General features: G+C 40.0%; 1 protein-coding gene across 1 annotated transcript in view; it reads left to right on the forward strand.

The window, feature by feature from the left end:
* Positions 1-10,035: 10,035 nt before the first annotated feature.
* Positions 10,036-15,477, forward strand: part of THBS4 (thrombospondin 4) — a 50,222-nt gene continuing 44,780 nt past the window's right edge. Inside the window, exon 1 of the mRNA XM_060143201.1 lies at positions 10,036-10,301. Within this exon, the coding sequence (XP_059999184.1) occupies positions 10,214-10,301 (88 nt within the window). The 5' untranslated portion in view covers positions 10,036-10,213. The remainder of the gene's footprint in view (positions 10,302-15,477) is intronic.

Consider the following 15,477-nt stretch of genomic DNA (forward strand, 5'->3'; position numbering starts at 1 on the left):
AATAAGGTCACAGAAACCCCAAAACACACCACCGGATGCGGTCCTGCCCACCAGAAAGACAAGATCCAGCCTCATCCACCAGAACACAGGCACCAGTCCCTTCCACTGTGTAGGAAGCCTACACAAACCACTGAAGCAACCTTAGCCACTGGGAGCAGACACCAAAAACAACAGGAACTACGAACCTGCAGCCTGCGAAAAGGAGACCCCAAACACAGTAAGTTAAGCAAAATGAGAAGACAGAGAAACACACAGCAGATGAAGGAGCAAGGCAAAAACCCACCAGACCAAATAAAGGAAGAGGAAATAGGCAGTCTACCTGAAAAAGAATTCAGAATAATGAGAGTAAAGATGATCCAAAATCTTGGAAATAGAATGGAGAAAATACAAGAAACATTTAAAAAGGAACTAGAGGAACTAAAAAGCAAACAATGATGAAAAACACAATAAATGAAATTAAAAATTCTCTAGAAGGAATCAATAGCAGAATAACTGAGGCAAAAGAATGGATAAGTGACCTGGAAGATAAAATACTGGAAATAACTACTGCAGAGCAGAATAAAGGAAAAAGAATGAAAAGAATTAAGGACAGTCTCAGAGACCTCTGGCACAACATTAAACACACCAACATTCGAATTATAGGGGTCCCAGAAGAGGAAGAGAAAAAGAAAGGGACTGAGAAAATATTTGAAGAGATTATAGTTGAAAACTTCCCTAATATGGGAAAGGAAATAGTCAATCAAGTCCAGGAAGCGCAGAGAGTTGCATCCAGGATAAACCCAATAAGAAACATGCCAAGACACATATTAATATTAATCAAACTATCAAAAATTAAATACAAAGAAAAATATTAAAAGCAGCAAGGGAAAAATGACAAATAACATACAAGGGAATCCCCATAAGTTTAACAGCCGATCTTTCAGCAGAAATTCTGCAAGCCAGAAGGGAGTGGCAGGACATATTTAAAGTGATGAAAGGGAAAACCCTACAACAAGGATTACTCTACCCAGCAAGGATCTCATTCAGATTCAATGGAGAAATTAAAACCTTCACAGACAAACAAAAACTAAGAGAATTCAGCACCACCAAACCAGCTTTACAACAAATGCTAAAGGAACTTCTCTAGGCAGGAAACACAAGAGAAAGTAAAGACCTACAATAACAAACCCAAAAGAATTAAGAAAATGGTAATAGGAACACACATACCGATAACTACCTTAAATGTAAATGGATTAAATACTCCAACCAAAAGACATAGACTGGCTGAATGGATACAAAAGCCATACCTGTATATATGCTGTCTACAAGAGACCCACTTCAGACCTAGGGACACATACAGACTGAAAGTGAGGGCATGGAAAAAGATATTCCATGCAAATGGAAATCAAAAGAGAGCTGGAGTAGCAATTCTCATATCAGACAAAATAGACTTTAAAATAAAGACTATTACAAGAAACAAAGAGGGACACTACATAATGACCAAGGGATCAATCCAAGAAGAAGATATAACACTTGTAAATATTTATGCACCCAACATAGGAGCACCTCAATACATAAGGCAAATGCTAACATCCATAAAAGGGGAAATCGACAGTATCACATTCATAGTAGGGGACTTTAACACCCCACTTTCACAAATGTACAGATCATCCAAAATAAAAATAAATAAGGAAACACAAGCATTAAACAAGATGGACTTAATTGATATTTATAGGACATTCCATCCAAAAACAACAGAATACACTTTCTTCTCAAGTGCTCATGGAACATTGTCCAGGATAGATCATATCTTGGGTTCACAAATCAAGCCTTGGTAAATTTAAGAAAGTTGAAATCGTATCAAGTATCTTTTCTGACCACAGTGCTATGAGACTAGATATCAATTACAGGGAAAAATCTGTTAAAAATAGAAACACATGGAGGCTAAATAATACACTAATAAATAACCAAGAGATCACTGAGGAAATCAAGAGATTCTGTGCATTAATTTTGTATCCTACTTTACCAAATTCATTGATTAGCTCTTATAGTTTTCTGGTAGCATCTTTAGGAATCTCTATATATAGGATCATGTCATTTGCAAACAGTGACAGCTTTACTTCTTCTTTTCTGATTTGGATCCCTCTTATTTCTTTTTCTTCTCTGACTGCTGTGGCTAAAACTTCAAAAACTATGTTGAATATTAGTGGTGAGAGTGGACAACCTTGTCTTGCTCCTGATCTTAGAGGAAATGCTTTCAGTTTTTTGTCATTGAGAACAATGTTGGCTGTGGGTTTGTCATATATAGCCTTTATTATGTTGAGGTAAGTTCCCTCTATGCCTACTTTCTGGAGAGTTTTTATCATAAATGGGTGTTGAATTTTGTCAAAAGCTGTTTCTGCATCTATTGAAATGATCATATGGTTTTTCTCCTTCAATTTGTTAATATGGTTTATCACATTGATTGATTTGCATATATTGAAGAATCCTTGCATTCCTGGGATAAACCCCACTTGGCCATGGTGTATGATGCTTTTAATGTGCTGTTGGATTCTGTTGGCTAGTATTTTGTTGAGGATTTTTGCATCTGTGTTCATCAGTGATATTGGCCTGTAGTTTTCTTTGTGGCATCTTTGTCTGGTTTTGTTATCAGGGTGATGGTGGTCTCGTAGTATGAGTTTGGGAGTGTTCCTTCCTCTGCTATATTTTGGAAGAGTTTGAGAAGGATAGGTGTTAGTTCTTTTCTAAATGTTTGATAGAATTTGCCTGTCAAGCCATCTGGTCCTGGGCTTTTGCTTGTTGGAAGATTTTTAATCACAATCTCAATTTCAGTGCTTGTGACTGGTCTGTTTATATCTTCTATTTCTTCCTGGTTCAGTCTTGGAAAGTTGTGCTTTTCTAAGAATGTGTCCATTTCTTCCAGGTTGTGTATTTTATTGGCATACACTTGCTTGTAGTAATCTCTCATGATCCTTTGTATTTCTGCAGTGTCAGTTGTTACTTCTCCTTTTACATGTCTGATTCTACTGATTTGAGTCTTCTCCCTTTTTTTCTTGATGAGCCTGGCTAATGGTTTATCAATTTTGTTTATCTTCTCAAAGAACCATCTTTTAGTTTTGTTGATCTTTGCTATAGTTTCCTTCCTTTCTTTTTCATTTATTTGTGATCTGATTTTTATGATTTCTCTCCTTCTGCTAACTTTGGTGCTTTTTGATCTTCTATCTCTAATTGCTTTAGGTGTGAGGTTAGGTTGTTTACTTGAGACATTTCTTGTTTCTTTTTTCTTTTCTTTTTTTAAAATAAAGTTATTTATTTATTTATTTTTGGCCATGTTGGGTCTCCGTTGCTGCGCGTAGGCTTTCTCTAGTTGCAGCGAGTGGGGGCTACTCTTTATTGTGGTGCGTGGGCTTCTCATTGTGGTGGCTTTTCTTCTTGCAGAGCACAGGCTATAGGTGCACAGGCTTCAGGAGTTGTGGCACGTGGGCTCAGCAGTTGTGACTCGTGGGCTCTAGAGCGCAGGCTCAGTAGTTGTGGCATATGGGCTTATTTGCTCCAGGGCACGTGGGATCTTCCCGGACCAGGGCTTGAACCCATGTCCCCTGCACTGGCAGGAAGATCCTCAACCACTGCACCACTAGGGAAGTCCCATTTCTTGTTTCTTGAGGTAGGACTGTATTGCTAAAAACTTCCCTCTTAGAACTGCTTTTGTTGCATCCCATAGGTTTTGGGTCATCGTGTTTTCATTGTCATTTGTTTCTAGGTATTTTTTGATTTCTTTTTGATTTCTTCAGTGATCTCTTGGTTAATTAGTAGTGTATTATTTAGCCTCCATGTGTTTGTATTTTTTACAGATTTTTTTCCTGTAACTGATATCTAGTCTCATAGCGTTGTGTTTGGAAAAGATACTTAAAACTATTTCAGTTTTCTTAAATTTACCAAGGCTTGATTTGTGACCCAAGATATGATCTATCCTGGACAATGTTCCATGAGCACTTGAGAAGAAAGTGTATTCTGTTGTTTTTGGATGGAATGTCCTATAAATATCAATTAAGTCCATCTTGTTTAATGTATCATGTAAAGCTTATGTTTCCTTATTTATTTTCGTTTTGGATGATCTATCCATTGGTGAAAGTGGGGTGTTAAAGTCCCCTACTATGAATGTGTTACTGTCGATTTCCCCTTTTATGGATGTTAGCATTTGCCTTATGTATTGAGGTGCTCCTATGTTGGGTGCACAAATATTTACAAGTGTTATATCTTCTTCTTGGATTGATCCCTTGGTCATTATGTAGTGTCCCTCTTTGTTTCTTGTAATAGTCTTTATTTTAAAGTCTATTTTGTCTGATATGAGAATTGCTACTCCAGCTCTCTTTTGATTTCCATTTGCATGGAATATCTTTTTCCATGCCCTCACTTTCAGTCTGTATGTGTCCCTAGGTCTGAAGTGGGTCTCTTGTAGACAGCATATATACAGGTATGGCTTTTGTATCCATTCAGCCAGTCTATGTCTTTTGGTTGGAGTATTTAATCCATTTACATTTAAGGTAGTTATCGGTATGTGTGTTCCTATTATCATTTTCTTAATTCTTTTGGGTTTGTTATTGTAGGTCTTTACTTTCTCTTGTGTTTCCTGCCTAGAGAAGTTCCTTTAGCATTTGTTGTAAAGCTGGTTTGGTGGTGCTGAATTCTCTTAGCTTTTGCTTGTCTGTGAAGGTTTTAATTTCTCCATTGAATCTGAATGAGATCCTTGCTGGGTAGAGTAATCTTGGTTGTAGGTTTTTACCTTTCATCACTTTAAATATGTCCTGCTACTCCCTTCTTGCTTGCAGAGTTTTAAAGATGATACAAACAGATTGAGAGATATACCATGTTTTTGGATTGGAAGAATCAACATTGTGAAAATGACTGTACTGCCCAAAGCAATCTACAGATTCAGTGCAATTCCTATCAAGCTACCAATGGCATTTTTCACAGAACAAGAATAAAAAACTTCACAATTTGCATGGAAACAGAAAGACCCCGAATAGCCAAAGCAATCTTCAGAAAGAAAAATGGAGCTGGAAGAATCAGGCTCCCTGACTTCAGACTAAACTACAAAGCTACAGTAATCATGAAAGTATGGTACTGGCACAAAAACAGAAATATAGATCAATGGAACAGGATAAAAAGCCCAGAGATAAACCCACCCACCTATGGTCACCTTATCTCTGATAAAGGAGGCAAGAATATACAATGGAGAAAAGACAGCCTCTTCAATAAGTGGTGCTGGGAAAACTGGACAGCTACATGTAAAAGAATGAAATTAGAACACTTCCTAACACCATATACAAAAATAAACTCAAAATGGATTAAAGACCTAAATATAAGACCAGACTCTGTAAAACTTTTATAAGAAAACATAGGCAGAACACTCTATGACATAAATCACAGCAAAATCCTTTTTGACCCACCTCCTAGAGAAATGGAAATAAAAACAAAAATAAACAAATGGGAACTAATGAAACTTCAAAGCTTTTGCCCAGCAAAGGAAACCATAAACAAGACTAAAAGACAACCCTCAGAATGGGAGAAAATATTTGCAAATGAAGCAACTGACAAAGGATTAATCTCCAAAATTTACAAGCAGCTCATGCAGCTCAATATCAAAAAAACAAACAACCCAATCCAAAAATGGGCAGAAGACCTAAATAGACATTTCTCCAAAGAAGATATACAGATTGCCAACAAACACATGAAAGGATGCTCAACATCACTAATCAGTAGAGATATGCAAATCAAAACTACAATGAGGTATCACCTCATAGCAGTCAGAATGGCCATCATCAAAATATCTACAAACAATAAATGCTGGAGAGGGTGTGGAGAAAAGGGAACCCTCCTGCACTGTTGCTGGGACTGTAAATTGATACAGCCACTATGGAGAACAGCATGGAGGTTCCTTAAAAAACTAAAAATATAACTACCATATGACCCAGCAATCCCACTACTGGGCATATACCCTGAGAAGACCATAATTCATAAAGAGTCATGTACCACAAAGTTCATTGCAGCTCTATTTACAATAGCCAGGACATGGAAGCAACCTAAGTGTCCATTGACAGATGAATGGATAAAGAAGATGTAGCATATATATACAATGGCATATTACTCAGCCATAAAAAGAAACGGAATTGAGTTTTTTTGTAGTAAGGTAGATGGACCTAGAGTCTGTCATACATAGTGAAGTAAGTCAGAAAGAGGAAAACAAATACTGTTTGCTAACACATATATATAGAATCTAAAAAGAAAAGGTTCTGAGGAACCTCGGGGCAGGACAGGAATAAAGACACAGATGTAGAGAATTGACTTGAGGACATGGTGTGGGGGAAGGGTAAGCTGGGATGAAGTGAGAGAGTGGCGTGGATATATATACACTACCAAATGTAAAATAGATAGCTAGTGGGAAGCAGCTGCATAGCACAGGGAGATCAGCTTGGTGCTTTGTGACCACGTAGAGGGGTGGGATAGGGAGGGTGGGAGGGAGACACAAGAGGGAGGACATATGATGATATATGCATATGTATAGGTGATTCACTTTGTTATAAAGGAGAAACTAACACACCACTGTAAAGAAATTATACTGCAATAAAATGTTAAAAAAGAAATTCAAGTGGAAAACTTGACATAACTAATGATAGCTTTATTCAAATATCAATTAACAAATATGTATATAGCTTCTACTTAGCTGTGCCAAATAGTAGCGTGTAATACGAGTAACTTCTCCCCCTTCTGAAGAACAGGAGGAGCAGAAGCAGGATGGGTATCCCCACGCCCAGCTGCAAAAGATTTTGAAAAGGTTTATTACTCACATAGGAAGGCTTTCTGGTGAGAGCAGGTTGGGCTCCCAAGCTGGTCTGCAGATGGCTTGAGAGAGAAGGGAAAGAAGGCTGGCCTTGGGGTGTTCATGATGATTAGCGGGTGGGGCTGGGGAGAGTGTTCCCATGCATGATGTAGGGCTTGCACAGCACCAAAGGAAGGAGCACCCAGGCTTTCTTATCCAGTTGCTCAGATGTGGGACCAAGAGGAAGGGGAGTGCTGTAGCTTGAAATCTGTCAGCAAACATCAAAAATGGGGCATACTCTGTGTTACAATAATTAGAAATGGCACAGAACCTAGTATATAATTTGCTACAATAAGATCGTAATGTGACAATAATGTTACATAGTAAACAACCCCCAAATCTTAATGGCATACAAAAATAAATGTTTAAAATAAATAAATAGGGACTCCCCTGGTGGCACAGTGGTTAAGAATCCGCCTGCCAATGCAGGGGACATGAGTTCGATCCCTGGTCCGGGAAGATCCCACATGCCGCAGAGCAACAAGCCTGTGCACCACAACTACTGAGCCTGCGCTCTAGAGCCCACGAGCCACAACTACTGAGCCCATGCACCACAACTACTGAAGCCCATGCTCTGCAATGAGAGAAGCCCCCGCAATGAGAAGCCCCCGCACCGCAATGAAGAGTAGCCCCCGCTCGCCGCAACTAGAGAAAGCCCACGTGCAGCAGCAAAGACCCAATGCAGCCATAAATAAATACGTACATACATACATACATTTATTAAATAAATACATTTTAAAAAATAAACGTTTGTTCCTCTCATGGCTAGAGTCAACAAGACAGCTCTGCTGATCTTGCCTGAACCTATTCACCTGTGTGAGTCAGCTGTGAGCAGATCTCAGCTGGCTTTACTTAGGGTGACTGTGGTGCCTCAGCTCTGCTCCATGTCTCGTCCTCCAACAGGCTAGCACAGCCACACTATCATGGCAAAGGCAGAGGTGGAAAAGTAAGCAAATCCAATCACACACGTATGTTTTTTACTTCTGCTTGTAGGAGTTTTGCTAACTTCTTATTGACCAAGAAAACTACATGGCCAAGCCTAGAGCTACAGCTGGAAAGCAAAAGATATATAGTCAACAGCTTTGGGGCCATTTTTGCAATCTACGGCACGAATGGATTACTAACATATCACAACCTCTTATCCTGCTTTACAGTCCAAGAGAAGGAAAGTAAATTCAATGAGCTACTTACTATCAAGTGTCAGCACTGTACTTGGAATTAGGACTATGAAAATAAATGAGATAGTGCTAAAGAGCTCAGTCTGATATTGGGGGAAATTTAAATAAATTAGTAAATTATTAAAATAAATTAAAATTCAGTGTAAGTGTTAACAACAGATATTTTAATGAGGTGGCACAGAAAAGACACATATTAACTCTTTCACCTCCTTTACCATATATTTCACAGCCAATTTAATGAATTTTATTGTAATCAAATTTCCTCTTGATTCTGAGAACATGAAGAAAAAGCTGACTGAGGTTCCCCAAAGAATAGCCTCATAAATATGCAGTCTCTTTAAAAACAAAACTAAATTGTAAGTTCTATTAGAGCTAGCAGAAAGTCATTTGATTCTTTTGTTGCTCAGGTACACTTAGTAGTCATCCAGTTTCAACCAAAATTTATTGTGTGCCTACCTGTGCAAGCTGTTTTGTTGGGAATTTGCTAGGGTTTGGGGATGCCTGGCAAAGATGACTAAACAAAGATGACTTAAAAAAAAGGTATCTGCCTTCCAAATAACTTAGTCCTACTTACTCCGAAGTCCGTTGCATAAAACATATACAAGCAGAGCCATTGTGCTTAAAGTAGAAGTTGGGGGCCTGGAGCTCCCTCCAACCCAGGCCACTCCTGAGGACACCGTTTGGTGACTTGAAGATTCTCGAGTCTAATCCATCTCACTAGTGTACAGTCACATTGCTGGAAACATGTGCCCTTTGTCTCTTCAGTGCTCTCTTATATGTAGACATATGGTGACCCACTCCATACAGAGATTTAGTGTAATGTGGCCTTAAATGAAGCCTGGATTAGAACTATGTTAGACCCCAAATAGAAAGGAGCTCTGAATATAGCTCACAAATTTTCAGGTCATTAGCTGTAAATGGAATCATAATTGGTGAGGGGTTATTCTAGCACCGTCTGGGAATAAGAAGATGAGTTAATCTTCCAGTTTATGACAGATAGCTTCTTAAACTTTGAAATGGAATTCTCTGAGATTTAAAGATAGGGATATAAACACTTTGCTGGATTTTCTCCATTAGTTAAGATTGTTTAAGAGGAAAAAGTTTGCCATTGTTCTGAAATATTTTTTCCTCTAATTAATCCACATTATTTTTAGGGAGCTTTGCCTAGGAGGAAGACTAATTCCTTATGTTCCTTCCCTCTCTTTTAGGTCCTACTCCCATAGCTTTAAACTGTCACTTGGAATCTTTTGGGAAGGCGGAACAAAAGTGGGCAGAGTGTTTGGAAACCGGGCTGAAAAATTCTCCATAAAACACTACCATCCTATAAATGGTTCTGTCTGGATGGATTCCTTGAGATGTGTTTTATTTCCATTGAAAACTCAAAAACTTTGAAACATTCACCGTTCACGTCTCAAAACTTGATGGGGAAAATATTCATCATTTAAAGTATTCAAGAAAAGCTTGAAGAAATAAAAGAAACCAGTTGTTCTCCGGACCACCTTAGGAGGCAGAAGTTCCCGGAGAGCCTTCAGGGCTCGTTGGGAAGGGAACCCAAGATGGGCGTTATGAGCCTGACCAAACGATGTTCTTCTGTTTAGAAAAGAAGAGGTGGGGGATGGATGGTGCCCAAAGCTAGCGGGTCAGTGTCACTTTCTTCCTCCTTTGCCCCGCTCTTCTCCTTCTTCTCTGTCCTGCGTGTCCTCACTTTCTCACCAGCCCTACGACTGCTCATCCTTGCACTTCGCATCCTCCTAACCCCCTCGTCCGTGCGGGCCCGGCGACTACGCCCACCCACCCAGGACCGGGTCGGCCCAGGGCTCCTTCCCATCCCCAGTCCCGAAGCTCACGCCTCTCTCTCTGCCGCCCACGCTCCCCGCTCAGGCCGCCCCCATACTTCCCGGCCAAAGGGGATCCCAGCCAAGTAGGCCGCCCCGGCCTCGGCCCTCCCCCACCCCGGCCAGCCAGACCATAAAGCGCCCTGCCCAGCAGCCAGCGCACTCAGCTCCGCGGCGCCAGGACGCGAGCACCGCCCCCGACGGCAGCCCGGACGCCGCGCTCACCTCACCTGCGCTGCGCGTTGGAAGCCCGACCGAGGGGCTGCGCGCCGTCCGCACTCCCAGGCAGGGCCCGCGGAGCCGTGAGTCCCGAGCGCCCGCGGGGAGCAGGAAAAGCCAACATGCTGGCCCCGCGCGGAGCCGCCTTGCTCCTGCTGCACCTGGCCCTGCAGCCGTGGCTGGGGGCCGGCGCCCAGACCACCCCCCAGGGTAAGTGGGAGCGAGCCGGGACGGGAGCCACGGGCCAGGGTCCCTCGGTCACGGAGCCAGCCGTTCCGCGGTCCACTTGGGCGAACGGAGGGACCAGCTCCGCGCGCGGCTCGGCCCCTGGCTCCTGGGGCCTCGCTCGGCACCTCTCTGTTTTTTATTGTGATTGGAAACGATAAAGATTAGAATTTTCGGAGATTCGATTATCCAGCGATGAGACCAATTCCCTATACAATAGTTAAGGGGATGCAAAACTTATTTTCAGGCTAGGCAAAGACGTGGGGTTTCCAAGCTTATGGCGCGGCCCTAGACCTCGAACACGTTCTGTCTGAAGTAGGGCGAAAGCCGCATTCCGTCCCCCGCGGCTCTCTCTGGCCGGCCCTCCACTCAGCCCAGCATCCTAAATCCTTCGACGCGGCAGGAGCGATGTTCCCACCAGGTGGTCTGAGGCTGATATCCCCAAGAAAGGTGCAGTATGGCTGTATTGCCCTGCCACTCGCCTTTTTCTGCTCCAACTTTGTTGGGACCCCAAAACCTCCTTTGGGAGTTGGCTTGGTCTCTTGATTCTTGAGGTAAATTGAACTGGAAGGCTGAGAAATGGGTCTTTCTCTACAAAGAGGTTAATAAGTTGATTAATAATTTGAAAAGCCACCTGGATGATCAGTCTTCAAACCCCTTTGTGAGATGGGGTGAAAAGAACTGTTGGGCAGAAAGCACTTAAGTTTAACAGAATTTTGGAAAGACCAAAAGGAAGATACTATTTAAGCAAGAAAACATCTTAGGGCTTTAACTGGCTATCCAGTGATGATCTTCATCTGTTTGAATTGATGCCTGGGGTTAATTTTTACTGACTAAGGAAATAAAGCTGGAAGAGACACGCAACTTGAAGTAAAAATTGCTAATTCAAGGAAGGCAGAATGAAGAAAGCCTGTGCTAGTGCTCTCCATTCCCTTCCCCTCCCACTGCAGTAACTACCCATTTAAACTTTGCATTTCACCAGATAACTCATTTTGATTCCAGACCAGGCAACCAGAATTGTGTTTTCAGGGGGCAGTGAAACTGCTTTTAGTTTGGGTTGAAATGTTTAAAATGCTGTACTTTATAGTATTTATTCATTGTGACCTTGCTTCTAAGAAGGTAAGAAAGGAAGCCTTTTTAAAAAATTAATGTATAATTGGCATATAATGTTATATTAGTTTCAGGTGTACAACATAATGATTTGATAATTGTATACATTGCAAAATGATCACCACAGTAAGTCCAGTTAACATCCATTGCCACACATGACTACAGATTTTTTTCTTGTGATGAGAACTTTTAACATCTATTCTCTTAGCAACTTTCAAATGTGCAATACAGTACTATTAACTATAGTCACCATGCTGTACATTACATCCCCATGGCTTATTTATTTTATAACTGGAAGCTTGTACCTTTTGACGTCCTCCACCCATTTCACCCCCACCACTACTACCCCACTTCTGGCAACCATCAGTCTGTTCTCTGTGTCTATGAGCTTGTCCTTTCTTGTTTGTTTGTTTTTGTTTTTAAGATTCCACATATAAGTGAGACCATACAGTATTTGTCTTTGTCTTAATTACACTTACATAATGCCCTCAAAATCCATCCATATTGTCATAAAGGGCAAGATTTCCTTCCTTTTTATGACTGAATAATATTCTGTTGTGTGTGTGTATCACATTTTCTTTATCCATTTATCCGTTGATGGACACAGGTTGTTTTCATATCTTAGCTATTGTAAATAGTGCTGTGATGAATAACTCCATATATCTTTCAGAGTTAATGGTTTTGTTTTCTTTGGCTAAATACCCAGGAGTGGGATTGCTGGATCATATAAGGTAGTTCTATTTTTAATTTTTTGAGGAACCTTCATACTGTTTTCCATAGTAGCTGCCCCAACTTACATTTCCACCAATGGTGTACAAGGGTTCCCTTTTTCCCACCTCCTCACCAACACTTGCTGTTTCCTGTCTTTTTGCTAATAGCCATTCTAACTGGTGTCAGGTGATATCTCATTGTGGTTTCGATTTGCGTTTCCCTCATGATTAGTGATGTTGGGCATCTTTTCATGTATATGTTGGCCATCTATCTATATCCTTTGGAAAAATGTTTATTCAGATTTTCTGCCCACTTTTAAATATGTTTGGTTGTGATTTTTTGTTGTTTTGTTTGTTTTTGCTATTGAGTTGTATGAGTTTTTTGGATATTAACCCCTTTTCAGAGATGTGATTTGCAGATGTCGTCTCCCATTCCATAGGTTGCCTTTTCATTTCGTTGGTTTCCTTTGCTGTGCAGAAGCTTTTTAGTTTGATGTAGTTCCACTTGTTTACTTTTGCTTTTGTTGCCTTTGCTTTTGGTGTCAGAAAGGAAGCTTTTTGACACAGTTCAAAAGTTTTCTTATTGCAAACATTATTTAACAGGTTTGAATTCATGGGTGTAATATTTTGTGTTATATGAATTCTTGACGTTTGAACACACAACTTCATGGTGTGTTGCAGGTATGGATTTTGCTTCTCCTTGGACAGAGCTGCCTGTTTTATGGAGACTTGAAATCAGGCTATACCTAAATTATCTGGTTAATTTAATTGCTGTAGATGATCTGATTAAGTCAAGTTTCTGATAGATTCTTTATTGAGTTGATTAGTTTGCAATTATCAGCTCAGCTGAATAATTTATCTCCTTTTTCCTCTGAGCTGCCTTGCTAGTCTTATTGGTAAGTATTCAGTTTTCATACAGTGATGGTTGGGCTCATTGGTAGCAGTAATTTCACCTGTAACACTAGAAGGTTGGGCTTAGATCCTGGCGCTATTACTAAAGCGTCATAACATTAGTAGAAATTTGTGGTGTCTCATTTCCTTTTCAAAACACTCTCCAAACTCATTACTAACTAATCCCAACTTGGCCTCTTGAGAGTGAAGCCAGTGGATTAGAGGAACCGTACAGATTGAAATGCGGTAAATTTAGTTTCAGCTGAATTATGACGTAATCATGGTCAAAGCAAAAATCAGGAATACCAAGAGTTTAGTTTTGCATGCAGTTCCCATACTTCTAAACACACATCTCTTTCCTGAAGATGTCTTGTCCTGAATGGAACTTTTAAATATATTGCCTTATTTCCCTTTGCTCCCACTGATGGAAATGTAAAGTTTCCAGTTCTCTAGAAATTTAAAAATTCTATGCCCCTTTTGAAGTACAGTTGGCAGCAGTCCTCATGTTTGGGGAATGTGGGATGCTAGAAAGAACATAATAGATATTCTGCTTTCCAGCACTGCTAGTATTAAAATCATTATTGTATAAGGTTCTTGATACACATGAAAGAAACAATACAGATCCAATCTGAAGACATATCGTCTTTCAAAAGGAGTAGACATTCATTAATAACTAGGCTTTTGCCTGTTTGTTTTATAACTTTATTTTTTCTGACGAAAGCAACACCTGTTCATTGTAAAAAAAAAAGAAAAGAAAATTGGATAAGTAAAATCAAATGAAATTAAAAATGTATAATTATTCAACCCAGAGATAGCTACTATTCTTGTTAGCATTTTGTCGTATTGTTTTTCAAATCTTTTTCTGGGCAAATACATATTTCAAATGGGATCATGTTATACATGTAATTTTATCATCTGTCTCCACTTAATGTATCATGAGCTTTTTCCCATATCTAAGTATTCAGCTGCATTACCCTTTTTAATATATAGTAATTTAATATATAGGGTTTCTCTTTTTGGGTGGACCAAAATTTATTTATCCAGGGCTCTAATGTAGGACACTTAGTTTCCAGTGTTTTTATACTATAAATAATTTGTTGAACATTTGCAGTGCCACAGGATGGCTTCGGAGGGCTGAAATCCCTGTAATCCCTGTCAAGCCTTTCTGTCTCTGTTAAGAAGAGACAAAGTGCTCTGCCAGCAAAGATTCAGGTTTCCCACCTCTTCCAATTAGATTTTCACATAACTCCTTCCTAAATAGAAATTCTAGAATGAACACTGGTGGTGAATCTCCTAAATAAATTACCGTGTCATCCATTATTTTCTTAAGATAAATTCCTTTTGTAGCAACGCTAAATCAAAGAGCATATGTGTCTTAGGGCCTTTGATATTGCTATTTAAACTGGCTTCAAAGTGTTTATACCAGTTTAAATCTTACCCACCAGTATAGGAGTACCCGTCTTCCTGAATCCTCACCAACAGTTGGGTATTATTGTATTTATTATTTTTCCAATTTGATGGTGAAAATAATACCTCGTTGTTTATAGCAATTCCTTCATCATTAGTTAAGCATATGAACACTTATATATGTACTTATTTGCCATTGTAACTCTTTCTGTAAGTTACCTTTTCACGTTATTTACCCATTTTTCTATTAGGATGCTTATTATTGATTTGTAAGAGCTCTTTATAAATTATGGATACTACAACCCTTTTTAGTAACCAGATTATTGTATCCAGGAGACAGCTCTGGAGCCTGAAGTTCCTGCAGGCTATGGAATTGTCCAAACGATATTTGCATAAACCAAGAACAATACTAAGTAACTTCTAGTCAGTATTACCCACATTTGGCCTTTGCCTTTTAAATTAACTGGACAGACTCTCTCATAACTTTCATAAAGTTTGAGAGAAGGTGCTGCTGACTCGATCAAAAGCAACTTACACAAATATACATGCAGGTTCTAGTTTTTGTAGACCAACTCTATCAGTGAGGTTACAATCAAGAAATAGAAACCACGTTGTATGGTTTTGTTTTGTTTCCACATCGGGATTTCTTAGCAGAGAAACACTGGGGCACTGTAAACGCGCAAAGCGAACACTTTGGTCTCACAAAGGTAGCAAACTGTTTTGTTGACAGTGTATCTCCTACCACACCCCTGCTTTCTGCTGCATATTTCCTGTGTCACTTATCACTGACCAGGAAAAGACAACTGGCTCCGGTCCAAGAGGCACATGAGGGACCCCAAGGCAGAAATCCACTACTAGGGGCCATAAGAAAAACAATGACTTGGACGCTGTTACCTGCGTCCCCCACATCTTATACGTTAAGCCTTTAGTATAAAGGCTTTTAGCCTCTCCCTAGTGGGCATTTTCAGAGCCACTTCTTCAGCCAAAATGCAATTTTGGGTTTGCAAAGTTTGTCTTCTCTTGGGGGCTATAACCTTGTGATG

This window comes from Lagenorhynchus albirostris, chromosome 3 (genome assembly GCF_949774975.1).
Source record: "Lagenorhynchus albirostris chromosome 3, mLagAlb1.1, whole genome shotgun sequence".
Taxonomy (NCBI): Eukaryota; Metazoa; Chordata; class Mammalia; order Artiodactyla; family Delphinidae; genus Lagenorhynchus; species Lagenorhynchus albirostris.